This window comes from Nicotiana sylvestris, chromosome 8, assembly GCF_000393655.2.
Source record: "Nicotiana sylvestris chromosome 8, ASM39365v2, whole genome shotgun sequence".
NCBI lineage: Eukaryota > Viridiplantae > Streptophyta > Magnoliopsida > Solanales > Solanaceae > Nicotiana > Nicotiana sylvestris.
This window is the reverse complement of record NC_091064.1, coordinates 105220356-105247784: the sequence shown is the minus strand read 5'-3', so window position 1 is coordinate 105247784 and position 27429 is coordinate 105220356. Positions and strand designations below refer to the sequence as shown.

Genomic DNA, 27429 nt, shown 5'->3' with positions numbered 1-27429 from the left:
TCGCAGCTTTACAAGAGTTAGAGGGTCTTCCCTAAGTACTTCAGTGAAAGACTAGCTGAGGAAATAAGGAAGAAGGTTTCAACCTAAGCATAGTAACTCGAAAAAGAAATGGTCATGTAAATAGTCTCATAATAACATTGCATGCACTCCATAAGAAAGTGGCACTTATCGTGGTTAATGGTCGAGAAAAAATAAATCAAAAGGGTGATATTCAAGATCATATAGTTTGTATGGAATTCCAATATGTGTGGGCACTAAGATAAGCCAAGTATTCATACAACAAGTGGCAATATGACCAGAAAAAGTAATTGCTTACATTTAAAGAAAGCTGAGAAGGGACAAAAGGAATTATTCTATCAATGATCCAGAGATAATTACATTATGAATGCACCTAAGATTTCGGAGGATTACCCATGCAGCATATATGTTGACAATCATACAGCCGTAGAAGACTCTGGTATAAGTTGAAAGAAAGAATTGAGTCTAGGTTATAGACAAAGGATTGAATTGTTAGAAGATTGTATCCTGGATATTACATACCATCCATGAAAAGCTAAAGTAATACCATGAGCCGCAGATCGAAAGATAGCTTAAGCCTATATGAAGGGTGATCGGAAGGAAGAGGAAACTGAAGAGTTACATCGACGAAGTAAATTAGGATCTAATTATTGGACCAAAAATATTATAGAAATTGTGATTGAGAATATTGCATAATCACTCTTAATATCATAGGTACAAGATATAGTACAGTAGCCATATTCTATAACAGATCTATGATAAAGCCAGTTAGAAGAATACCAGCCTCATGAGAAGTCAGTATGAAGCTCCCACCGGATTGTGTATGCACCAGAGGTGCAAGTATTATAATAGAGCTTCGAGTTGCGGATGTGAATTGTACCTATGTGGAAGGGAAGACATGAAAGAGATAGAAGATGTGATGTGAGATTTAAGGTAAGTAAGGTAAAGGTGAACAACGTACGAGATACTCAGGTGCAAAAGGTTGTGAATAATCTATACTTCAGATAGAATGCTAGAAGTTGGGTCAGTATCCAGGAATAATAGCGGTGTCGTCAGTGGCATATCTTCCAACCTATGGTTTTTAGATATCGAGAGGCCTAGCTAAAAGAGTAAAGAACAGTTTGAGATGATGTGATATCTCGCTTGATGTTCCAGAATAACATAAGAAAATCTATGGTGCAAGCAAGTTGAAGGAATGTTGCGAGTAGTATAAATAGATACGTATAGGTCGCAAGCTAAAGCATAGTAAAGCAACAAGGTTTTATGACAAGAGTAAGGATAAGAAAGGGCGAGTGAAAAGGTGACGAGAAATGGATAAGTCCTCAGGATTAAGCCCATGAAAACAAGAGAGCTAATGGTTTCTCTAAGTTAAGAAAGCTCGGTATAGCATGAATGAACTCAAAGGAGTCTAAGACTAATAGTATTTAGGAGAGATAGAATGTTGCCCCGGTAGTAGAATGAGGGTATAATTACGATAAATAAAGGATGACGTTTGGGCCTTTGATTGAGTAATGATTTGATGAATTGTACATGATTAAAATACCCACGTAAGGAGAATCACAATAGGATGCTATGAAATACGATTATGGAAGTATAGTATCGTATCGCCCCTAGGTGGATCAATAAAATAACTTCAAATGTTCCATGATACAACGTGAACCCTAGTGATTATGTAAGAGGTTTCAAGTTATCAGTGGTAGATTGTAGATAAATATTGAGGCAAATCAATAATGGATGGACAAAAGTCACAAAGTATGAGATGAGATTAGACTGTCATTCTTAAGATGAACAGTAATGAGGAAGCATTAAATAAGCAACGAATGTAACCTGGAGTTTGGTAGCAGACCTCAGTAATGATAAATCGAGGTAAGAGTTATGGTATAGTATGACCTACTTAGATGCAGTAAAGTCATGCGGATAGATAATCGGGCCTATGAAATATGATATAGCAATATTCGTAAGTTCGACAAAGTACCGAGTAAAGAACTTCAGTATACCTATATATGCCTAGAGGGATAAATTGTCAATCTCAACATAGAGATTGGCAAAAAAAATTGGAGGAAAAAGGAAAGAAGAGTCGCATATGCGCACCTACAAGGTCAGAATAGTACAGGCTGCATGATAGAAGGTAGCAACAGTCACGAGATTGGAAGGATTCCAACCACAAGTCATGGTGTAAGAAAGAGATCTAAAGGGGGGAATACCCTGGCCTTTAGATTTATTCACAGAGCAGTTGCCTAGATGGAAAGGAGATTACTAAAGTATTCGAAAGACATAAGTTATGAAAATGATAAGTGCATCAGTCAACATTTGAAGACGAATGTTTCGAAGGGGGAATGATGTTACACCCCATGTTTTTGTACGTGAAAGTACGCCATAAGTAAATTGATGAATGCTCGGAAATGAGATGTTACATCCCGCATTTTCGTACGTTAAAGTTTCATCGTAAGTTAATTGATGTAAGTCAGGGAATGAGATTATTTTGAGATTATCAGTATTATGCTAATTCAAAATAAGTGATAAGTAAATTCGTGAAGGTGAAAGGGTAAACTAATCGAAGAAAATGAGTTTCGTCGAAGTGTGACATTTTGGGATAAAATACGGTTCGAGCTATAATACCCGGTATTTATGGACTAGTGTCATACAAAGTACCACATGACGATAATAGTAAGGTGTACAAAGTATATTAAAGGTGAATAGTATTTTAAGTAATTTGAGATAATTCCTAATTATGTGGATAATTAGATAATTATTTATTATTGGGAGATTAACAAACTAATTAAGGAGTTAACTGGATAATTGTTGGATAAGGATTAACCCTTAACGTGACAGCCAACAAAGTCACAAAACATGACTCTTAAATCATTCTTTAAGGTGGCAAAATTTGTGAGATTATGTGGCTTAGTCATACAAAGTATGGGGCCCACAACCACTTATATAAAAAGCCTCTTAAAACCATAAAATTGAGGCTTATTACTACATGTAGTAATGGATGGAATTCAAGACTTCATAATGAATCCTTTACAATGCTTATGGCAACGTAATTTCCTTCAAGAATTTCATACGAAGTTATACTGCATAATAGCAACGGAATTTGCACATTCTAAGGGAGCACGGTACAATCTTTCTCAAGAATATCACACGGATTTTCTCCTACTTTGATCCGCCGTTACATGTTTCGCAATTGACGTGTGTTGGAAGGATTATCAAGAGAATCGACTCAGGTATGCTAAGGCTATCTTCTTTATTTTTGGCATGATCCGTACGATACAAACGAAACGAGAAAATGCACAACTTTCATAAATAACTCTATTCATAGAAATACTAAATATGCTTATGTTCTTGATTCCCAACGTGTCATATTATTCTATCATCTGTTCATGGGTCTCAGAAAATACGTAAGTTGATAAAGTTTACTACATGATATTAATTAAAGGCATAATGGTCTTATGACACTCCGAGAAATTTTATTGACGTACTTCTCGTGCATTGCATTCATTTATACATGTACATTGACCCATAACCGATGACATTATATATATGGGGGATATACGCACCACCACCTAATCAGCTGGTATACGTTGATGATTTTGCCCACAGTGGCTGAGATGATAAGATGGAATGCCCTTAGAGGCGTGATGATGTTATGAACACATGTACCTATTCACGACATGACATTCATATGCATATGCATGACACTATAAGTATTTCCTGATTTACAGAGTTATCCAGACTTACAGGTTAAGTCATTTACTCCATGTTTCTTCCATGTCTTTTATATACTTAATTATGTGCCTTACATACTCGGTACATTATTCGTACTGACATCTTTTTATTGGGGACGCTGAATTCATGCATGCAGGTATAGACAATCAGTTTAACGAGCCCTCATAGTAGACGAGGTTAGCATTCAGCGAAGGATTGGTAAGACTCCACCTTATTTGGAGTGCAATCGAGTCTATGAGTCATCATGTCAGAATTTTGCTACAGACTTATAGGTAGGCCAGTACCCTGTCCCATTTGATGTCAAATACTCTTAGAGGCTTTGTAGATAGAAGTTCATTTTGTACAGTATGTCAGAGGCCTTGACGGCCCATATGTATTCATATTTTAAGAAAGATGGTTCATTGATACAGTGCTTTCACACTTATAGCTATACATTTACGAGTTGTGGCTATGTTGGCCCACTTACTAATGATAGTACGATAAGAAAGATATGTTATGTTGGTACTCGGTTAAGTAAGGCACCGGGTGCCTGTTGTGACCCTTCGGTTTGGGTCGTGATAATCGCAATCGCGAGTAGGGAGCAGTGTTTGCGTAGAAGGAAGACTAGCTTGGGGGCATCAGGCATTAAGCCTTCGTGTTCACGGGAGAGGGGTCACATTTGCGTAGACATGGGATCAATGGTCATCGCGTTCGCGATAGGGTTATCGCATTCATGAAGGAGGAATTGGTAGTTGGGGAGATTTGTGCTTTGCGAACGTGAGGAACCTTCCGTATTTGCAAAGAAGAAAAGCACTGGGTAGATTGTTAAAACCCAAATCAAGGGTTAGGGTTATTATTTCATATTTTGAGTTATATAGCTCGATTTTTGGCGATTCTGAAGGGGATTTCAAGATTTTGGATCGGGGTAAGTGTTTTTGACTCGGATTTGTAATTATTTCATGATTCCATCTTTGTATTTAGCATCTAATTAGTGAATTAAAGTGAAGAAATGGGGGATTTTGTGGAAACTTTTCAAAAATGAAAAATGGAGGTATGAAGGTCGATTTAAGGTCAGAATCGGATAAATTTGGTATGGTCGGACTCCTAATCGAATGAGTGTCCGGAATGTGAATTTTGCCAGGTTCCATGGTACGCTCCCAAGGTTGACTTTTTGATTTTGGTTAAATATCTTAGCTTTATCATATGGAATCGATTCCTATAGCTTGTATTAGTAATATTAAGTTGTTTATGGCTAGATTTGAGTCGTTGGGAGGCCGATTCGCGAGGCAAGGGCTTGTTGGAGCATTGAGTTGCACGCTTTGAGGTAAGTAACATTTCTAAACATAGAGTTGAGGGTAATTATCCCTTGAAAACATGTTATTTGTGTTGTGTTGGGGTGACACAGCTAGGTGACGGGGGTGTGGGCATGCACCGTGGTAACCATGATCAGGGTGGATTTTTGTACTGAGTTAATATCAAGTCTTATTTTATCCATGTAATCCCTATCTGTTAGAGTAATTTGGCTGTAATTCAAGTTAGAAATCATATTAGGCTATGTGCTTATTCAGTTATGACCCAATAACGTTATTTATACTATTTTTGGTTATCTGCTTTAACTACAATTATGTACTCAGTCATGATTCTTCATTTGCATATCATATCTCAGTCTCTGTTATTATTCACTGTTACATTACATATTATCATTGTTTAGGCTGAGTGATACGAGATCTGTGAGCCCTTGATGCTGCAACAAGCCTTATTAGCCTATTTATTATTGTGGATCAGGTTGCACGCCGCAACAGGCCTTGTAGGCTTTATATTAGCGCTTGGGCAGGATCCGCCCCTATGGAGTCTAACATACTAGTAGTGAACGCAAGCACATTGATTTATACATGTGCTTGGTAAGGGGCATTGATGTCAGGCACCCATATAATGCTAAGTGATTGTGTATGTGATGAGTGGGCATTTGAGACAGACAGATTGTGTACTCTGAGAGTGTGAGTACCTAGGAATATCACTGTAAAATCGTACATTTGACATGCATAATGACATGTAGGCATAGAATGTACCATTCCTCATCCTAGTGGTACTTGGCATATTCTTATCAGTGCTGGGCTTTAATTATTGAACTTGAAAGGCTACCGAATCGTTAGGAAATTTCACTTTCTTGTATTCTTGTCATGTAGATTTGTTAACTCTAGAATCTGAACTTCTATTCTTCTATTTTCTCATAGATGGTGAGGACACGTACAATCGAATTAGGCAGACGGCCACCAGTACCATCAGCTAGGGCTGCGAGAGGCCGGGACCGAGGTAGAGGTCAAGGTGCGTCTACAGCTAGAGCAGCACCTGTAGAGCCACCAATTGCTCCAGCTATAGAGCAGATACCAAATGTTGTTGAGCTGGTGGGACCAGCTCAAGCACCAGTTGTGCCCATTGTGATCCCAGGCCTTCAAGAGGCCTTAGCCTAGATTTTGACTATGTGCACGAGCCTGGCTCAAGCAATCTCAGTTCCAGCTGCACCATCCACTTCATAGGCTGGAGGAGGTGCTCAGACTCCCACTGCCCGTACTCTAGAGCAGGTAGCTCAGGGATTCCAGACACTGGGGGTACTACCAGCCCAACCGGTTGCTGTAGCTCGGGCCCAAGTTGGCCCATATATGAGTGATGAGGGGCGAAAGAGATTGGAGCACTTTAGGAGTCTTAAGGCTCCATAGTTTAGTGGGGCAGAGTCAAAGGATAATCTGGATTTTATACACAGGTGCCAGTGGATCCTTTACACAACGGGTGTTTTGGAGACCAGTGGAGTTTATTCTACTACTTTTCCGCTGATAGGGGTAGCCTACAGATGGTGGGAGGACAATGATCTGGGAAGGCCAACTGATGCAGCACCTCTTATATGGCATGCGTTCTCGATTATCTTCTTAGAGAAGTTTGTCCCACTGACTCATAAAGAGGAGTTGCATAGGCAGTTTGAGTAGCTACGCCAGGATGGTATGATCGTGACTCAGTATGAGATAAGGTTTACAGAGTTGGCTCGTCACGTGGTATGGTTGGTTACCACTAAAAGAGAGAATATTATGAGGTTCATTGATGTCATCAACTATGGATTATGCTTCATTATGGCTCGGGAGGTGGTAACGAGTACGAGATTTAACTAGGTAGTTGATATTGCTAGACGCTTAGAGCTAGTTCGCAGTAAGTAAAGTGAGGAGTGGGAGGCCAAGAGGCCTCGTAGTTGAGGTGGTTTTAGTAGCGCCGCATCTGGAGGACAATCCCATCACATCAGGGGTCATCCTTATAGGCCGCTCAGATGGCTCGTCCGGATCATCATGGTGCATCATCTAGCCATGGTTCATAGAGTTCTCGTCCAGATCAGTAATCTTTAAGTGCTCTCCCAGCTCAGAGTTCATCCTGTGATCCATCAGTTTAAGGTTCGTTAGTACCTAGTTCTTCTAGTGGATATTCTGTTTCTCGGGGTCCAGTTTTGTCCATATCGTCATTTATAGATCGAGGTTGCGATGAGTGTAGAGAGTTGGGGAATGTAAGTAGTTATTGACCCGTCTTATAGGAGGTCCAGTTCAGTAGAGAGGTCAGGCTATAACTTCCACACCAGTACCTTCACCACACGCACAACCAGCTCAGGGTGGGACTCAGGCAGCTCGAGGTCGCCTTAGATAGAGAGGTCGATCAGGTGGTGGTCAGTCTCGATGCTATGCTTTTCCCCCCAAGCCAGAGGCAGTTGCTTCAGACGTAGTGATCATAGGTATTGTTTTAGTATGCCACAAGGATGCTTCCATATTATTTGACCCTGGTTCCAATTATTTATATGTATCATCGTACTTTGCTCACTATTTGGATATGCCCCGTGATTCTTTAGTTATGATTGTTCATGTATCTACACCGGTAGGTGATTCTATTATTGTGGACCGTGTGTATCGGTCGTATGTGGTGACTATTAGGGGATTAGAGATGAGATAATAGACCATGTGTATCGGTCGTGTGTGGTGACTATTGGGGGATTAGAGATGAGAGTTGATATTTTACTACTTAGTATGGTTGATTTTGACGTGATTTTGGGCATGTATTGGTTGTCACTTGATATGGATTGTCACGTTAATACCATGACATTGGAAATGCCGGGATTGCCTAGGATTGAGTGTAGAGGTTCCCTGGATCATGTTCCCAGTAGAGTGATTTCATATTTGAAGGCTTAACGGATGGTTGATAAGGGATGTTTGGCATATTTGGCATTTGTGAGGGATGTTAGTGCTGATACTCCTACAATTGAGTCTGTTCTGATAGTGAGAGACTTTTCAAATGTGTCTCCTGTAGACTTGTCGGGCATGTCATTCGACAGGGACATTAATTTTGGTATTGACCTGGTGCCTGGCACTCAACCCATCTCTATTTCTCCGTATCGTATGGCACCAACAAAGTTGAAAGAATTGAAAGAACAACTTTAAGAGCTACTTGATAAGGAATTCATTAGGCTTAGTATGTTGCCTTGGGTGCACTGGTTTTTTAAGAAGAATGATAGTACTATGCGGATGTGCATTGATTATAGGTAGTTGAACAAAGTCACAATTAAGAACAAGTACCCACTACCGCACATTAATAACTTATTTGACCAGCTTCAGGTTGCTAGAGTGTTTTTGAAGATTGATTTGAGGTCTGGGTATCATTAGTTGAAGATTTAGATATTCTAAAGATGACATTCAGGACCCGCTATGGTCACTACAAGTTTCTTCTGATGTCTTTTAGGCTGACCAATACCCCAACAATATTTATGCATCTTATGAATAGTGTATTCTGGCCATATCTTAATTTTTTGTCATAGTATTCATTGAGGATATACTGGTATACTCACGCAGTCAGGAGGATCATGAGCATCATTTGAGGATTGTACTCCAAACGTTGAGGGAGAAGAAGCTATATACTAAATTCTCCAAGTGTGAGTTTTGGCTTGATTTTGTGGCATTCTTGGGGCATATGGTGTCCAATGAGGGGATCAAGGTTGATCTGAAGAATATTGAGGCAGTTTAGAGTTGGCCTAAACTATCTTCAGCAACTGAAATTCAGAGTTTTCTTGGCTTGGACGAATATTATCGCCATTTCGTGGAGAGTTTCTCATCCATTGCTACACCTTTGACTAGATTGACCCAAAAGGTTGTCCCATTCAGGTGGTCTGATGAGTGTGAGGAGAGCTTTTAGAAGCTCAAGACTGCCTTGACCACAACTCCAATTCTAGTTTTTTCTTTCAAAAATGGTTTATTGTGATACTTCTCAGATTGGTATTGGTTGTGTCTTGATGCAGGAAGGTAGGGTGATTGCATATGCTTCACACCAGTTGAAGCCCCATGAGAAGAACTACCATGTTCATGACTTAGAGTTGGCAACCATTGTTCATGCATTGAAGATTTGGAGACACTACCTTTATGGTGTGTCTTGAGGTGTTCACAGATCATCGAAGTCTACAGCACTTGTTTAAGCAAAAGGATCTAAGCTTAAGGCAGCAGAGGTGGTTAGAACTGTTAAAAGACTATGATATCACCATTTTGTATCATCTCGAGAAGGCTAATATGATGGCCTATGCCTTTGAGTAGAAAAGCTGTGAGTATGGGTAGCCTTGCATATATTCTAATTGGTGAGTGATCGCTAGCATCAGATGTTCAGGCTTTGGCCAATCAGTTCATGAGATTAGATGTTTCAGAGCCTAGCAGGGTTCTTGCTTGCATGGTTTCTCGGTCTTCTTTATATGAGCACATCATAGAGCGTCAGTATGACGACCCCTATTTGCTTGTCCTTAAGGACATGATGCAGCACGGTAATGCTAAAGAGGTTTCTATTAGAGATAATGGGGTGTTGCAGATATAAGGTCGAATTTGTGTGCCCAATGTGGATGGGTTATGTGTGTTGATTCTTGAGGAGGACCACAGTTCGCAGTATTCCATTCATCTAGATACCGCCAAGATGTATCAGGACTTCAAGCAACACTATTGGCGGAGAAGAATGAAAAAAATATAGTAGAGTATGTGGCTTAGTGCTTGAACTGTCAGCAAGTGAAGTACGAGCATCAGAGGCTGGGCAGTTTGCTTCAGAGACTTGAGATTCCCGAGTGGAAATAGGAGCGTGTTACCATGAACTTCGTTTTAGGACTCCCACAGTCTTCAAAGAAATTTGATGTAGTTTGGGTAATTGTGGACCGGTTGACTAAATCTGCACATTTCATTCCAGTTGTGACTACCTATTCTTCAGAGCGACTGGCTGAGATCTATATCCGCGAGATTGTTCGTCTTCATGGCGTGCCGGTGTCTATTATTCCTAATCGAGGCACATAGTTCCCATAGCAATTTTGGAGAGCAGTGCAGCGAGAGTTGGGCACACAGATTGAGTTGAGTACAATATTTCACCCCCAGACGGCGGACAGCCTGAGAGCACCATTCAGATCTTGGAGGATATGCTGTTGTGTTATGGATTTCGGGGGTTCGTGTGATCAGTTTCTACTGCTTGCAAAGTTTGCCTATGACAACAGCTACCAATCGAGTATTCAGATGGCTCCTTATGAGGCCTTATATGGGAGGCAGTGTTGTTCTCCATTTGGTAGGTTTGAGTCGGGAGAGGCTAAGTTGTTGGATACTGATTTGATTCGGGATGCCTTGGAGAAAGTCAAGCTGATTCAGGATCAGCTTCGTATAGCACAACCTAGACAGAAGAGTTACGCTGATCGGAAAGTTCGTGATGTTGCATATATGGTGGAGAGAAGGTATTGCTTAGAGTTTCACCCATGAAGGGTGTGATGAGGTTCGGGAAGAAGGGCAAGTTGAGCCCTCGGTATAATGGACCTTTTGAGGTGCTTAAGAGGATTGGAGATGTGGCATACAAACTTGCATTGCCACCTAGTCTATCGGGTGTTCAGCCAGTATTTCATGTTCTATGCTCCGGAAGTATTATGGTGATCCGTCTCATGTTTTGGACTTCAGCACTTCTCAGTTATATGGGGATTTCACTTATGATGTAGAGCCGGTGGCCATTTTGGATCGGCAGGTTTGAAAGTTGAGATCAAAGAATATAACTTCAGTGAAATTTTAGTGGAGAGGCCAGCTGATATTCGGCCAAAAATGCATATATTTTCCCATTGTTGCCTCATATTCTAATACTTTTAATCATCTTTTGAGTATTAATTATATTACTTTATGCTTAATGCTATATTTTAACTGTGTAAGAATAAAGTGGTATGAAGATGAAGTGATTTGAAGCAAAATTAGATAAAACGCGAAAGAAAAAGAAAAAAAAAATTAAAAGAATAAAAAAGGGGGGACACCCTTTGGGTTTTGTCCCCCAAGTGGAAGAAAAGAAAAAGGACATATAATTCAATTTCATTTGGAATGCAAATGATGAAAGTAACACAACGAAGGAATTGAACGTGAAAATGCACTAGATTCGGCGCTAGGGCCAGCGTCCCGCGCTGGTCTGGACGCTGCGTGTATGCGTTTTCCTATTTCGTTTGGGACAATATTATTTCAACCCTACACGGCCCCAACTCATATAAGAGGTGTTCTAAACAGAATTTGAAGGGGATCGAACACACTTTGAAGAAGAATACACGTTGGGGAACACACATCATGCTTGGAGGAGGTTTCTAACTATTTTTTCTTCTCTTCTCTTTCTTTAATTCATATTTTATTTGTTCTACAGTTGTTGGGTGCTACATGACCGTTGTGTTTGAAACTTTAATTGCTCTTATTATTTTATTATATTGGTTTATTTATTCAACTTGCACTTAATTATTTGATTGCTTGATCACCTACTATTTACGATCTAGGATTGAACTCCAAAGAGAGAATTTTAGAACTGCATATAAGATTGAGTATAACGAGATCTTGAACCTCAGCACGGGGAACGGATTTGCAATTAGGATAGGAATATACCTAATCGCCTTGCTTGTTTACTATACATGAATTATTAATGTGTTCTTGTTAATCTTAATTTCATACGAATATAGGCGTTAGGTTGGCTATAATAGGCGAGTAGTACTTCGGGAGAAGGCTACGAGTAATATTAACCATGTCAATCAATAAATCAGATAAATTAATTGGTCAATTTAAGTGGAAAACTCAACGGGATTGTCAGCTAACCCATAGCTCTAGAATATCATCTCTTATTGAATTCGTCTCTACTATTCGCCAAATTGTTTCTTTTAATTTCTTAGTTTGTTATTCTAGATTAGTTTTAGTTAAATATTCACACTTTAGGATTCGCTTGAATAGATTGATTGTTTGGGTGTCATTTAGTAGATAGTTAATCGCAAGTCCCTATGAGTATGATATCTGAACTTACAATCCTATATTACTTGTACGACTACGTATACTTGTGTGTGCGTTAGGGAGCAACACTAGTCAGTCGAGGAGGATACTTGGGAGATCGAGCGGGAGATACAGAGCACCTCCACACCTATTTGAGACTCTAGGTATGATTCTAGACATGTTCGCGGGCGAACGTTTGTTTAAGATGGGAGAATGTGATGACATGGACGGTCGTTTTGAGTATTGTATCCCCGTTCCCCCATTTATCTATTCTTCTATATTCATTTGTTGTTATGTAACATTCTGGGGTGGTTGGTTTGGTTCTAGGGATGATTCGGAGTGAATTGGGACACTTAGTCCTAAGGTTGGAGGCTTAAGTTGTCAAAATTGACCGGAGTTTGACTTTTGTGTAGACGACTCCAGAATAAAGTTTTGATGGTTCCGATATCTTCGTATGATAATTTTAGACTTAGAAGTATGCCCGAATATTAATTTCGAGGTCCGTAGGTCATTTTTGTCTTGAATTGGCAAAAATTGAAAAGTTGAAGGTTTGGAAGGTTGAGAGGTTTGACCAAGAGTTGACTTTATTAATATCGGGTTTGAATTTCAGTTTCGAAGTTGGAGTAGGTCCGTATTGTCATTCATGACTTGTGTGCAAAATTTAAGGTCAATCGAAAGTTGGTTTGGTATGATTCAACATTAGTTTTAGAAGTTGGAAGTTCATTATGCTTGAATTGGGGTACGATTCGTGATTTGGATGTTGTTTGATGTGATTTGAGGCTTCGACTAAGTTCGTATCGTATTTTAGGACTTGTTGGTATATTTGGAAAGGGCCCCAGGGGATTCGGGTGTGATTCAGACAAAGTTTGGCTTCATTTTGGACTTAAAGAACTGATGATCTAATATCTGGTGTACTCTTCTTTCCATTCGCGTCATAGGGGTCGCGTTCGCATTCGCGTTCGTGTAGTGTTATTGATGGCACGTGGATTTTTTCTCTTCGCGTTCGCGACACAAGGGTCGCGTTCGCGAAGGCTTGAGGAGGATGTGCATCGCGATCGCAAGAAGGGAGCCGCATTCGCGTAGAAGGAAGACTGGCTTGGGGGCATCCGGAATTTAGCCTTCTCATTCGTGGGAGAGGGATTGCGTTCACGTAGGCATTGGATCAATAGTCATCGCATTCGCGATAGGGTCATCGCGTTCTCAAAGGAGGAATTGGCAGCTGGGGAGATTTGTGCTTCGCGAACGTGAGGAACCTTCCGCATTCGCGAAAAAGAAAGAACTGGGCAGATTGTTAAAAATCCACATCGAGGGTTAGAGTTATTATTTCATATTTTGAGTTGTAGAGCTCGATTTTGGACGATTTTGGAGGAATTTTCAAGATTTTGATCGGGGTAAGTATTTTTTATTTGGATTTGTTATTATTTTATGATTCCATCTTTGTTTTTAGCATCTAATTAGTGAATTAAAGTGAAGAAGTGGGGTTTTTTTTTGGAAGCTTTTTGTTTAAAGGTCGATTTGAGTTCGGAATTGGATGATTTCGGTATGGTTGGACTCATAATTGAATGGATGTCCGGGATGAAAAGTTAGCTTGGAATGGATGTCCGGAATGCAAAGTTAGCCTGTTTGGCCAAGCTTCTCCAAATCAAAAAGAAAGTTGAAGTGTTTGGCCAAACTTTTAGAAGAAAAAAGTACTTTTGAGTGAAAGCAGAAGTAATTTTGAAGTAGCAGAAATTTGTAGCTTCTCCATAAAAGTACTACTTTTGAGAAAATACACTTAGATCTTGTTTGGCCAAGCTTCTGAGAAGCCAAATGTACTTTTAAAAAAAATTAAGTTATTTGGCCAATACAGAGAAGTACTTTTGGCCAACAGCAGATGTAGTTTTTCTACTTTGGGAAGAAATAGAAAATTCTAGCTTCTTCCGAGAAGCAGAAGTAGAAAATTATTTTATTCAAGACAAAATTATCCTTACCATTAATTTATATTTTTCAAATTATCCCTTCCCAATTTAAGTTTTTTCTTTTCATTTTTATTTCTAGTTTTTACCATTCTTTTAAAATTAACGATATTATATACATGAATCATATTATAACTTTCCAAATTCTTTATTGACTTTTCTTGTTTTTGATTGTTTCTTTGTGTAATGTGTTGTTACTTTTCAAATTATCTTCTTCTTTTTTCACACTAAAGTAAATTATCTACATCCTTCTTTGGATTATCAATTCTCTTCTTATAAATAATTATTTATAATTTCTTGCTATTAGTTCCCGAATCTTTAAAACAATTATCAATCTAATTTGTAAAAATTACCTACAAATAGGTAATAGATTTTCAATTGCATTGCATAATATATATAATATTATTAAAAGATGAAGAAAAAACATCCACATTAAGCCAAGTGGCAGTCTCACAATAGGCCACTTGGCCATTTAGGACAAAGTTAGTAAGGTTAGGTAATAATTAGTGTCTTTTTAAATTTAATTTTTTTAAAATTAAATTATACATTATATTTTGTTAATAATTAGTTACTCTTTTTGAATTTGAATTTAAACATACTTAACAATTTTTTTTTATGAATTTTTTTATTTTATATATTTAAAATTATTTTTATTTTACGCTCAATGCCATCTTTGAAGTTTGATACATAGAATCATCTAGTTACAACTACCATGACTATACATAATTTTATCCGACGACATTCTTCTGTGGATAAGGAATTCAACTATTATGCTAATGTAGACATTACTACAAAGATCGAGGAAGGAAATGAGCCTTCTGATATTTCTTTAGAAATGCAAGGCAAGTCTTCTACTAATATGAAGGCGTTGTGTGACAGAAGTAGTGATAAAATTATTGAGAAATATTATCATGTGTGAGTGGTTTTACTTATTATTTCATGGTAGATTATTAATATATAGTGATTTGTCGAATAGATTTCTAATTCATATTGAATGATGTATTTTGATTATTCAAATCATCATGTAAGAATAAGTAATTATACTAGATAATATTATATGCTTTGGTATGACTATATATGTAAAATTGATTTAAATCTTTAATATGTTGTTTACTTTATATTTTATATTTTAATTAAATAAAATGAAAAATAATAAAACTCCTATGATAAATATTTTAGTCATTTTTCTCTTTAAAAAATTAGAAGACCTTGGTACTATCTTTTTTGGTAATTTGACACTCAAAAGCACTTTTAAAAAGATTGGCCAAACACAATTTGTTTACCAAATATTGCAAAAAGTACTTCTTAAATGAATTGGTCAAACACAAACTGTTTTTTTTTCAAAAGCACTTTTGAAAAAAGTAATTCTAAAAAAAGTACTGTTCAAAAAAAATACATTTTGGTATCTTGGTCAAACGGGTTTTTAGAGGCACTTTTTAAAAGTTTAGCCAAACACTAATTACTGCTCAAAAGTGTTTTTCAAATTAATTAGCCAAACACAAATTAATTCTCATTAAAAAGTATTTTTGAGAAAAGCACTTCTCAAAGTTGCTTATTTTTTAGCTTGGCGAAATATGCTATAGCTTTTCATTTGGTATTTTTCTCTTTTCCCTATCTTTTTCACTTTTTATCTCCTAAATTTCTCTTAAAAGTATAAACCACCCATGTTTTAAGCCCCCGTTTGGCCATATATTTTGGCAAGTTTTTTTCAATTTTTTTTTGAAAACATTGTTTGTCCATAGATTAGTGATCTGTTTTTGAAAAATTTCTGAAAATATTTTTTAAGTTTTCAAAATCTAGTTTATGGTAGATTTTGGGTGAAAATCAAGTTCTTACTCACAAAACTTCAATTTTTTTTCAAATAAAATGCATGTCCAAAATTTTTCAAAACTACTTCAAAAATTATTTTTCAAAACTACTTCAAAAATTATTTTTTCTAAGTTTCAACTATGTCCAAACACTAGCTAAGTCTCACCTTCTCTTTCCAAAAAAGAAAAGTCTGTCATCGCCACTTGCTGTGGTCAATTTTGTTTTTTGTTATATCTGTCATAATAAAAAAAATATAAATGAAAAAAGCCACAGATCCAGGTACAAGTCCACTAGCAGCACGATTTCTACTTAATCCAATTATCACTACTTAATCAATCAATCAATCTATACATTTCCAATTTCATTTTTCCAAATTAAAGTTCTTTTCATTCAAACAGATTCGGGTTTCAGACAGCCTGGTGGCGGTTGACTTTGAAGGCTGCCTGCCACACTCTGCTACACAGCTAGATTGATAATTCAAACATATATTTCTTTTCCTCAGTTTGTTTTATCAGACAAAAATGGTATAAAGTAGGAGGATTGGGGGATTTTCAAAGAAATAGTGAAAAAACTATGGCTTGGAACAATCCATTTAAGGAAATGGCGAATTCCAAGCCATTGTTCATGACGATCTATGCAACGGTGTTGATCGGGATAGTATTCTCTTCTGTTTATGTGTTTTCAGCCATTTACTCTTCTCCTCATTCCTCCACCTTCTCTCTCTCTATTGCTCCTTCTGCTTCTTCAGGTACTTACTTCAACAATATACATATCTGCATTTGGGTTCATGCTTTTCTAATTTAGTTACGCGTATATCTCTATGAGTTTAAGTTCTATGCACTAACGGTGTAAAATTATCTAGATAATCAGGCCACTTATTGTTAATTACAGGTAAATCTCTTCGTAAGCATTAGTTGGTAATCTAACAAAAATATTAACTGACCTGCTATCATATGTTAAAATTCATTGATAGTGTAAAAAAATCTTTACACTCTATAACTTTGTATATACTTAACCCATTAATGGTTCATTAACTTTGTTAATTAGCTGCTTATGTCATGAGAATGGTTTTTTCCCCTTCTACTTTATAAGATTTTGAGGTTTGCTTTTATGAGCTTTTTTTTCTTCTTTTGGGTGGGGTGGGGCGTGGTGCAGTGGGGTGTTTGACATTCGAGTTGGTTGGTGATCATTGTACTTAAGAATAGATATCTGCGTTCGGATTTCTTTCTACAATACTTGTATGTTTGTGTTTGTTTATAGGTGTATCAGGGTGTCTAGAGAAAAAAAAAAAAGAAGCTTGCATTTTTGCACTGCCTTTTCATTTTAGCAATGGTTTACCTAATTTGTTAACATTGGTTATGTCTTGAAAAAAGATGTTCTTTTCTACTTTTATTAGATTCTGAAATTTGTACATTCACGAGCATTATTCTTTCCCTTGGTTTCTGTCTTCTTTGTGTGAAGATATTTAGAGAAGGTAGAATGTTTATGAGAACTAGTCCCAACATCTTGAAGTATGATAGCAAATTATTTGCACTCGTGGAGCTGAATATAAAGAAATAAGAAGGAAGAAGAGGACACAATGTTGGATCAAGAAATGGAACATCGTGACAGTGTTTTATGTCTGTGTTGGACGAATTGGTTTGGATTAGCTTTTGTATCCAAGCAGCATTTGATGCTTCAATTTTGAGCTTTCCTGTGACTGATTTATGTCACTGCTTCACTAATGAGTATGGAGGGTTGGTTCATTTTTTCACCTATCTTAATTTGGCATTGGCTTTTTTGTCATGCAAGTTGACTTGGGTATGAAAAGTGTGTACATTGAGGTCGAAGCCTGTCTCATCAATTTCGTCTTCTACCATTGTTTGGTTCCTATAATGGGAGGGGGAGTGCAGGGAGAGAGAAAGTAACTGATTTGTTTCCCTGAGGTGAAGCATTGATGATTACTTATGATTTTTTGTATGTCTGAGAAGGGAAGAAGAGTAATATACTTCCTCCTTTTCGTTTAGTTTTGGACAGATTGTAGAAGTTGATGTGGAAGGGTACTCAACCCTTTTTCTTTTACTTCACCTTGTCTTTTACTTCCTTAACATAGGAGGAAGTGACCTGTACCCATTACTTCTACTTCCATTCGCCAGCTCCTTCTCTTTTCTATCCTAACCAAATACAGTGTTAGCATGCAGATGGATTCTATTAGTTTCCAAGTACTAAATTTGTATTGTATAAATGATGCATGACTTCTCGGCGATAGCCTTACGAAGACCATTCACATTTGGAACTCTTGTGAGATGCATATGTGGAGAAGAGTTGCAAGCAATAGATTCCAAATTTGTTAATCCAATTGGAGCCTATTGCTATGAGTATTTCATTCCTTACTCTGTAGTAGTTTGGCTTGCTTTGAATTGCGGTCCTCTAGTGGTGATTGTCGTCCAGCAATTGTCCGCATTCCTACAAGGGTAATGGCTAGTAGGCTTGCTTATTTGATTAACTTTGAAGTCTATTCTTTGTGTTTATAAGGAAAAAGGGGGAAACATATGACTGCCAATCATATGACTGAGGTTTCTGGAGAATCATCTCCAGAAGGCAACAAGAGATAAGAGCACCTCAAATGCCTGAATTTTGCTGTTCTCTTCAATTTACCTTCCATTAACATGTGTGTGTTTTGTCTGTGCTAGATATGTTTATAACGAGTTTAATCTGTATTTCCTTCTTCTTCCTCTCCTCTGCCTATTTTTAGTTTTTTCTACTGTACAAAAGAAAATCAAAGCAATGAATTTCTGTTCCAGATGCAGAAGCAGAACCTTCTAGTCAAGCATCAAATTTTTCTCGTCTACAAGCAGATGGTCATTCAACACCACTGAATCCCCAGCTTCAAAGCAAATTATTGAAGGCAATTTGGACAGTTCCCCCAGCGGGTTCAAAGATGCCAGATTTAGAAAGTTTCAGATTATCAAAAGAACTGGTTCAGGAAAGAGTTATAGGCAATGTTGTAGTTGTGACCTTTGGTAACTATGCTTTCATGGATTTTATCTTGACGTGGGTTAAACATTTGACGGATATGGGTGTTGAAAACCTTCTCGTCGGTAAGTGATAAATGTATTTGTCTTTCGATAAACTCTGTTTGTTGATAGAGAGGGTAATATTTTGATCCCTTGATTTGTGAAAAAACCACTAAGTCTGTGATTGTCAGGTGCAATGGATACAAAGCTATTAGAGGCTCTTTATTGGAAAGGAGTACCAGTTTTTGATATGGGTAGCCATATGAGCACTGTAGATGTTGGATGGGGTTCACCAACATTTCACAAAATGGGGAGAGAGAAAGTTGTACTCATAGATTCTATCTTACCTTTTGGCTTTGAACTCCTAATGTGTGATACCGATATGGTGTGGTTAAAGGTAATGCCTTGGCTATCTACTCCTTGTCTTTTCAATCCTAGCTGATTTTTGAGGGTTTCTGGTTATTGATAGCATATTTAGGTCTTATTATGACTATTTAATTGGTGTAGTTAAAGTTAATGATTTGCTTATCTACTCACCCATCTTTTGAAAACCAGCTGATATATGAGAACTTCTGGATAATTGAAAGTTTAGGTCTTATTATGAGTTGTTAATTGTTTAACTAGATGGGGTAGTACTTCAATTTGAAGAGTTCAGGGTTGGTGCATAAAAAAAAAAAGACTATTTTTGTGTTCAAAAGTATAGGATTTCATTCTTTCCCTCTCTTGCAAAGAAAAGGAGTGGGACAAGAAGCAGAAAAGGCAATACTTAATCCCAAAAAAATAAATAAATAGAAATGCAGTTTCGGAGTTGCACTGAATATCATTAGGTGAAACACGAAAATGACATTGCCTCAGGCACCATATGAAATCAAGATGAAAACCTAATATTCATGATGATCAACTGATAATACTCTACCATAATATATCAATAGAAGAAAAATGATCTCCATCATTTAATTGGAAAAGAACACGGATACCTTATACTTACCACCTCCTTTTTTGTATGAATATTGGAGCAGACCAAATTGAAAGCAACTTATCAGTATTTTTAGTTGCAAGTTTATTAACCTTCCAGATGAAGTAAGAAAATAGAAAACTTGTTGAACACTGCAAAGCTTTGTAAACTCGAAAAAATTATTTCTTACATCTAATGATTTATAACTTGGTAAAGTTAGGCTAGATCAGACTAGCTGTGTTAGGAAGTCTAGTGAATATAAGAGACCTCAAATTCTAGAAGACAAGATACTCGCTCTTTCCTTGCATACTTCCAGCATCAGCAGTCATTCCTTATATGGATATAAATTTGTCTGCAAATATATTGATTCTTTGCTTTTTAGTGCATTATTAGTGGCATGTCATCTAAATATGGGGAGAATAATCAATTTATTCAGCTAGCACTTTTCCAGTTAACTGAATGACCTTCTTTCTTACTATATGTTTGTTGGGGAATGCTGGTGTAATTTGGTGTAAGAGGGGAGAAGTTGGTGTTTCTGAGTCCATGTACCAGAACCTTCATTACCTGTGGAATCTAACTTCGTGTACTATTTCTACTCAAGCTGTTAACGTCTTCTCTATTTTATCTGTACACTAATTTCTTAAGTGTTTGCCCCCAGGGCCTAGCTCAAGTGGCAAAGGGTGGTGGATTTGTGTCTTAGGTCACAGGTTCAAGCCCCCACACCATGCAAAGCAAAGCCTGGTATTTAAGTGGAGAAGGGTAGAGGGACGGGCCCATTATCCACCGAATTTCGAAGGCTGCGGTTGGTCCAAAGGATCGGCCCCGGACGGATTTCTCGGTCATCAAAAAAAAAAATTTCTTAAGTGTTTTCCTATTGTTGCATCCTCTCATATTTTCTTGCTGTTAAGTTATTGACTGCTTAGCTTGTATCTCTCTCTAGGTGCTTTGAGGAATTCTTGTTTTGCGCTCTTTTTATTTTAATTTTTTTTAAATTCTTTTGATAAGTTGGATTTTCGTGTTGCTTTATCTTCAACTTGCCAATTCTAATGCCAAATTCTGCATGCTATGTTCAATGAACAGAATCCTCTTCCTTATATTGCACGTTTCCCTGAAGCAGATGTATTGACCTCTACTGATCAAGTTGTACCAACAGTTACCGATGACAGATTGGACATGTGGCAACAAGGTAAGACTTCGATGGAAACAAAGGTTTTCAAAGGATGGTGAATCACCATATGACTTCAAATTGTTCTTATGTCATCCTTTATTATCTGTAACTTCTTTGGTTATATGGAGATAAGTTGGTTCCAAGACATTTTCATGCTTGGCGTAATATTAGATTTTAGATTTAATGGAGCTCACTAATCACGAGGGTGTTACTTGTGATGGAGAACAGCTTTGTTCTGTTTTTATCCAAAGTGTGTGCTTACTTACTGTCTAGACCTTTCCTGTTCATCACTATTACATTGAGTAAAATATGAAGCAGATCATGTATTTTAAAGTGGATTATTAGTATGTGATTGATATCTTATTAGCTATGGAATACAAGTGTTTGATCACCAGTGACATTACACTTCTATACTGCTCCATAGCTAAATGAAGCAGCATCCTTCCTTTTCAACGTGGAAGATGTAGCTTTTGCTTTTGATTTGGCATCCACTGAAATCATTGACCTATTCATTATAGAGGGATATTGTGTATAAAGGTGATTAGTCTTGCTGAGTGCAATTAAGGAAGCTTAGAGAGCAAGCCACTTGAAATCTGAATATGTTCTGACTACTGTCGGTCTGTGGTTCTTATAAGGCTTCAGTGCGAAACTCATAACGTGTCTTATGCTCCACTTTATGCATCACAACAGACTCATAATGATCTTTTGATGCACAAGAAATTATAGTTTCCTGAGATGCTTAGATTTCATTGTTTGTTTTCAAGTTGTGGCTTTGGGATTCTATAAATGGTACTATCCTGTACGTTGGATGGAATTGCATAGAATGATCTTTAAATGCAACTGCGTGCGAAGATCATTGTTCTAAAGCCGGTTCCGAGATCTTGTAAGCGAAGGCGAAAAGCTTTAGTGAGCTTGGACTAATTTGTAGACATGGAGAGATACAAATCTTTAGTGTCAATCGTGATTTTTGTCTCCACATTTTAATGGAGGTCCGTGTTTTTTCTCCAAACATTTGCTTGGGAGACCTTGTCTCCAAACATTTTCTAAACTGTGAATTTATTTTTTTGTCTGTGGGGAAGTCTATTGGTAGGGTGAAGCCATATGCATGGAGTTAGAGAATCGGACTCCTTAAAATGAATTAGAGAATTGGACTCCTACCGAAAAAGAATTCTTAGTACGCTTAACATTACGTGTTAACTAATCTCTCTGCAGTCTGCGATACTTCACTTCTCCTGGGCACATCATAGTTACTGTTATAGTTGATGGGTCATTAAACAGTTATTTGTTGTTTTATATATCCACGGTCTGGGAACCTACTGTTCTTCCTTTATTTGGGCATTAGGACGTCTTCATCAGTCATTCTGTTAAATAAGAAGTTTATGTGTTCCTTGCATAGTTGGCGCTGCTTATAATATTGGAATCTTCCACTGGCGGGCCACTGAGTCTTCTAAGAAACTGGCCAGGGAATGGAAAGAAATGATTTTAGCTGACGACAAGATATGGGATCAGAATGGTTTCAATGAACTTGTGCGCAGACAGTTGGGACCTTCTGTTGATGATGACAGTGGGCTCGTCTATGCTTATGATGGAAATCTCAAGCTTGGTCTTCTCCCAGCAAGTATTTTTTGTAGTGGGCACACCTATTTCGTCCAGGTAATTCCTCACTTCGAGATTTTTTATTTCTTTTCTCATCCTGATATTAAAATCCTGTTTACTTTGATGAAAATGTTAATCTTTCTTAAGTTTTTCTCAGAAATAGCTGCTTACTCCTGAATTTTGACTATGGTAACTGCAGAATGTTCCTAATGCTCCTTTTGCTGTTGCAGGCTATGTTTCAACATCTAAGATTGCAGCCTTATGCTGTACATACAACATTCCAATATGCTGGAACTGAAGGAAAGCGTCACCGATTGCGTGAAGCCATGGTGTTCTATGATCCACCCGAATACTATGATCCACCAGGTTTTCTTTACCCATATTAGCATTCTAATCTCCTTTTTTCTTATATCTCTAGCAGTGGCTCAGCATTCAATTTTCCTCTTCTTTCTTTTTGCAAGTTTCTAGTCTCCCTCGGAGATGTCTCTCTTTAGCTTTTGCATCTTCTATGCCTGCTCATTGGACTTTCTAACTAGTGTAACTTGAAGAAAAAGTGAATAGCTTACTTCCAACCTGGCTTTAGATCCCATACGAATCCAACAACCACTTTGAGATGATGGAAGCTGTCGAAAGTCATGAACCAATATCTGACTGGACAGATGCAGTTATGCCTATATCTTTGTACAACAACGATAATAACTATACCTCAATCCCAAGCAAGTTGGGGTTGGCTATGAATCCTCACTGACCGTGCTGCTCCAATTAAGTTCATCTTAGACCCATATTCTACGTTTTTCACATTAGTAAATTACAACATATTTTGGATGACAAACCGCTACTTGACTGTAGTTTTAAGCAAAATTTGATCAAGAATGAGGTTCCTTTTGGCCTTAGAAGTTGGTACACTTTCCAATCTTGAAAATGAAGCTTAGACAAGTGAGCTTCCAAATAAATTTTTCCCCTTAATGTTGAAAGAAGTAATTGTGTTTTAAATGAATAAATCATATTGCTTAGATCAAGATCAGTATTTATTGGAAATATATCCCAAATTTTACTAACAATGAATTTGGTGTAATAATTCCCTTTTTTTAGTAAATAAATAAGTATGCTTTGGTGTGTGTTAATTAATCCTTTGTGCAGGAGGGCTTTTGACTTTTAAGCCTTCAATCCCCAAGAACTTGTTACTGGATGGAGTGCACTCCATAGATACACACTTTGCTCTTGTTAATTATCAGGTAAGCAGTAGCCAACCCCACTCTGCTGTTTTATCTACAATTTTATGGACTGTGTTGCATGTTTGAAGTATGATTATTGAATTATTATCCCCTAGATGAAACAAATAAGGACTGCGCTTGCTGTTGCTTCGGTGCTGAATCGTACCTTGGTGAGATACTACCCTGATCATTTACTTATTAGCTTACATGCTTCATGTATTTGTGAACTTTGCATTTCTGCCACGTATAGTGAGCTATAAGATGAGAAGATAAAAGATTTGTCCTTTATATGGATACTTCATGCAATGAATTACAATACGTTGGCCAATAAGCATGGCAGAAGCATCTCTGAACTTTGGATGCGTTTTGACATGATCCGACGTCCTTGTTCCTTTAACCATTAAGGCTGTTCAATTACCTTTTCTTTCATTGTTACGCAAAAAGCATAAACTGTGATTTATGTTGTTCTTTGTGATTTTAGGTAATGCCCCCGCTGTGGTGCAGGTTGGATAGGTTGTGGTTTGGACATCCTGGTATTCTGGACGGTTCTTTGACAAGGCAACCTTTTGTTTGTCCTTTGGATCATGTTTTTGAGGTACATATTTCATTTTTTAAACTGGGACTATTTAAATGTCCTCACCTGATGACAAGAAAATTGTGACTAAAGCAAAGAAATTACTAAAAGGAAAAATAGTTCTGTGCGATGAATTACTTTCACATTCGTTTTTGTGTGCGTGAGATCACATTGAGATGTGAATGTGGAGTTTCTGGAGTTTTGATACCTGTGGCTTGAATAGAAGTTCAACGTCTGTTCGATCGTTCTCCATTGAGTAAAGGAAATATGTCAATAGTCCAGAATATAATGTTGTTACGAGAAAGAAGAGAATTTGAGAGAGAACATAGCTTGATTATTCCCTCATGGGGTTTAACTATGTTTACATGCCCCAAGGAAGGAAAGAAAATCAATACATAATTACACCATATAGTCACTGGGAGCAAATCAAGCTTTAAACTATATTTACAATATTCTAGAATATTCACGAGATTTTAACAGTTGTCAATTTCTCTCTAGGACTATTAAGTTTCTATAGGTCCAATTTCATGGATACCATAAAATAGTGTTGTCAGATATTAGCAAATTTTATCTTCTTTGACCAAAGGTTAAAGAATATATAAAATCTGCCAAAATAACCAAAGGTTAATGAAGGTTCCTTGTGTTCTGATATGTCAATATTTTTCTAGTTCAGTTTTCTTTCAGTAGTTTTTGGGTCATTATTGTCTGTATATCTTTACTAACATACTCCTTCCAAATGTCAACTGTGTAAATCGTATCGCAGTAAAATATCATTTGATGTCATTGCTATGAACTTTTCTTTTCTCCTCTAGAGCTTACTATTTCTAAAGGAGAAAGCAGTTATTCTTTTGATGTTTGCATTTATGACCTGAAGTGCACTTCTCTGCATTCTAATTCACTGTCCAGAAGTTTTATAAAGGTCAACGATGAGATGGATACTGATGAGTCTTCACCTTTCTTGATCTTCTATCTTTTGGTACAGATTAATGTGATGTTGAAGGAAATGCCAGATGAGGAATTTGGACCTGGAATCAGTATTAGGGAGTACTCATTATTCGAGAATCCATCAATGCCACAGGAGGTGTTCCATTAGCTTCGTACCTTGTTTACTCTAGAAGCTTGCATCATACACTAAATAGATTAATTCTCTCTTGTTATTCTTTCAGGTGAAAAGGTCGTGGCTTGATGTACATCTCTGCCAAGAAGGGTCACTGGGCTGTCAGGTTAACAGTACTAGTCAAACTGGGGTTCTCAAACTTCCCAGACACACTAATGAAGAAACGGTAATTCTGATTTATCTCTTCCCTTTTTCTTGGACCAGGTCAACCCATCCCCTTATACCACTTTTTGGAGGGCTCTATAACTGGATCAACCCTCTCTTGTCTTAGTAATTCTGATTTCTTATCGGAAACAGATTACTACTATTGGCAAGAAGACAAACTTTCACAAAGTAGTTGACAACAGTGCTTACAAATTGATGTCGTAAATTTGCTCCTTTCAGTAAAACCTGAACTAGTTGGTGATGGATTAGATATTTTCCCATTGCTACAAAACCAAGTACTACCATAGAAATGAAACATGTCTACTGAAGCATAAATGAGAAGACACCCCAAAAAATAACTGGCATATAAGTGACGAGTAATACCTGATGCCTAGAAAGTTTGAATAGTAACAACTAGGAATTTCATCTGGTTCAATGGCTGGCAACTTCACCCACCCTAGAGTAGCCAGTGATTCAATTCTTACCAAGAAATACATTTCCCTTTCCCTTTATTTTGGCCTTCCCTGGAACCTCATTCATTGTACTCGGGAAAAGGAGGGGAGGGTAGAAACAGCAACATAATGTTATAGTCTTCTAACCGTTAAAAAAAATGTTAGTCTTCTAAAACTTTACACTTCAATGAGCTCCTCGTGTGCTTTTAGAAAGTATTAGTATCACCAAAGAGAAATAGCCATTTAAGTTCTAAACTTTGTTTATTATAAACAGTTGAAGACGGTATTCTCCAAGTTTAACGATGTGAAAGTAATCCAGTTCTCATCAATGCAAGATGCCTTTGATGGTTTCACGGACAAGGTAATATCCCCTCATTCTTGTCTCCTTCCCCCACCTTTCTCCCTCCCTTTCAGTCTTTATATATTAGTTTTTGATGAAATGAAACCAACAATAATGTGTAATGAATTTGTAACAGACAAGGGAAGAACGATTCAGGAACCGTGTCAAGAGGTATGTAGGCATTTGGTGTTGTGTGGAGAATCACACACCAGGTCATATATACTATGATATGTATTGGGATGAGAAACCTGGTTGGAAAGCAGCAGCTCCCAACTCTACGGAAGATGATCATCCGCCTTGGTGAGGCTTCTTGACCATCAAGCTTGGACTCCATGAGTAATACCATCCTCAGAACTGTGTAAAATTCTGTTCCAATGCCTCTTAACATCTTGCACTTCGAGAGGGCTGTAACAATGTTTCATAGAGAATGTACGTTTTATTTCATAGGCTTGGTATGGAGGATCAGTCCTTGATTAGGATGGAAATATTTGCTTTTTTTATTTTTGTGTACAAGCAAGAAATTTTGATTGTTCAGACATAGGAAGTACAATAAGATGAATGTATGATCCTGATCTGAGCAATTTTCCTTCCTGAGAACTCAGAAGTTAGCAGTGTAAATTTTTCTGTAACATTTTTCTCAGGCTATAAGATTTCTGTTTTATAGGCTAGAAAGTGCTATCCATGTTGAATTATGTGATTATCTCATCTAAAAAATGAAAATAGTTAGAGAGAACATACTTTTGTTACTGCTGATGCAGTGGGGTTTATACTGTTGAAACAAAACAACAAATCAGCAGTTCAACCATGGCAGTGGGGAGAAAAAGAATCTTCATTTTAACCCATCTCATAAAATAGTCTACTTTCCTAACTTATTATGCTACCATACAAAAAAGTTATTTAATGCGCCTTTATGTTTTTCCAAGACCATCCCTTGAACACTTTATGCTTTAAATTGACTGTTTTATACGCCTCACAAAATTTTCTTTTCAATAGTTAGGTTATAACTTGTACTGTGAGTTGAAAACGTCCCTTCGTGCATTTCTGCTTTTTATAATAATATTAATAATAACAACAACAACA

General features: G+C 37.3%; 1 protein-coding gene across 1 annotated transcript; it reads left to right on the top strand.

The window, feature by feature from the left end:
- Positions 1 to 16073: 16073 nt before the first annotated feature.
- On the top strand, positions 16074 to 26978 carry LOC104220660 (arabinosyltransferase XEG113). The gene is made up of 13 exons (XM_009771552.2): positions 16074 to 16541; positions 18577 to 18873; positions 18981 to 19186; positions 20825 to 20930; positions 22309 to 22565; positions 22739 to 22874; positions 23649 to 23743; positions 23839 to 23892; positions 24204 to 24317; positions 25279 to 25377; positions 25463 to 25579; positions 26284 to 26370; positions 26486 to 26978. Exons 1-13 carry the CDS (start codon positions 16367 to 16369, stop codon positions 26651 to 26653), a joined length of 1911 nt encoding a protein of 636 aa, XP_009769854.1. The 5' UTR covers positions 16074 to 16366; the 3' UTR covers positions 26654 to 26978.
- Positions 26979 to 27429: the final 451 nt, after the last annotated feature.

What these genes read in the sequence shown, in the direction of transcription:
- LOC104220660 (XM_009771552.2), top strand. Translation starts at nt 16,367, where the DNA reads ATGGCTTGGAACAATCCATTTAAGGAAATGGCGAATTCCAAGCCATTG. An exon ending in TGCTCCTTCTGCTTCTTCAG is followed by an intron (nt 16,542 to 18,576) that starts GTACTTACTTCA and finishes TTTCTGTTCCAG; the next exon opens with ATGCAGAAGCAGAACCTTCT. An exon ending in CTTTGGATCATGTTTTTGAG is followed by an intron (nt 24,318 to 25,278) that starts GTACATATTTCA and finishes CTTTTGGTACAG; the next exon opens with ATTAATGTGATGTTGAAGGA.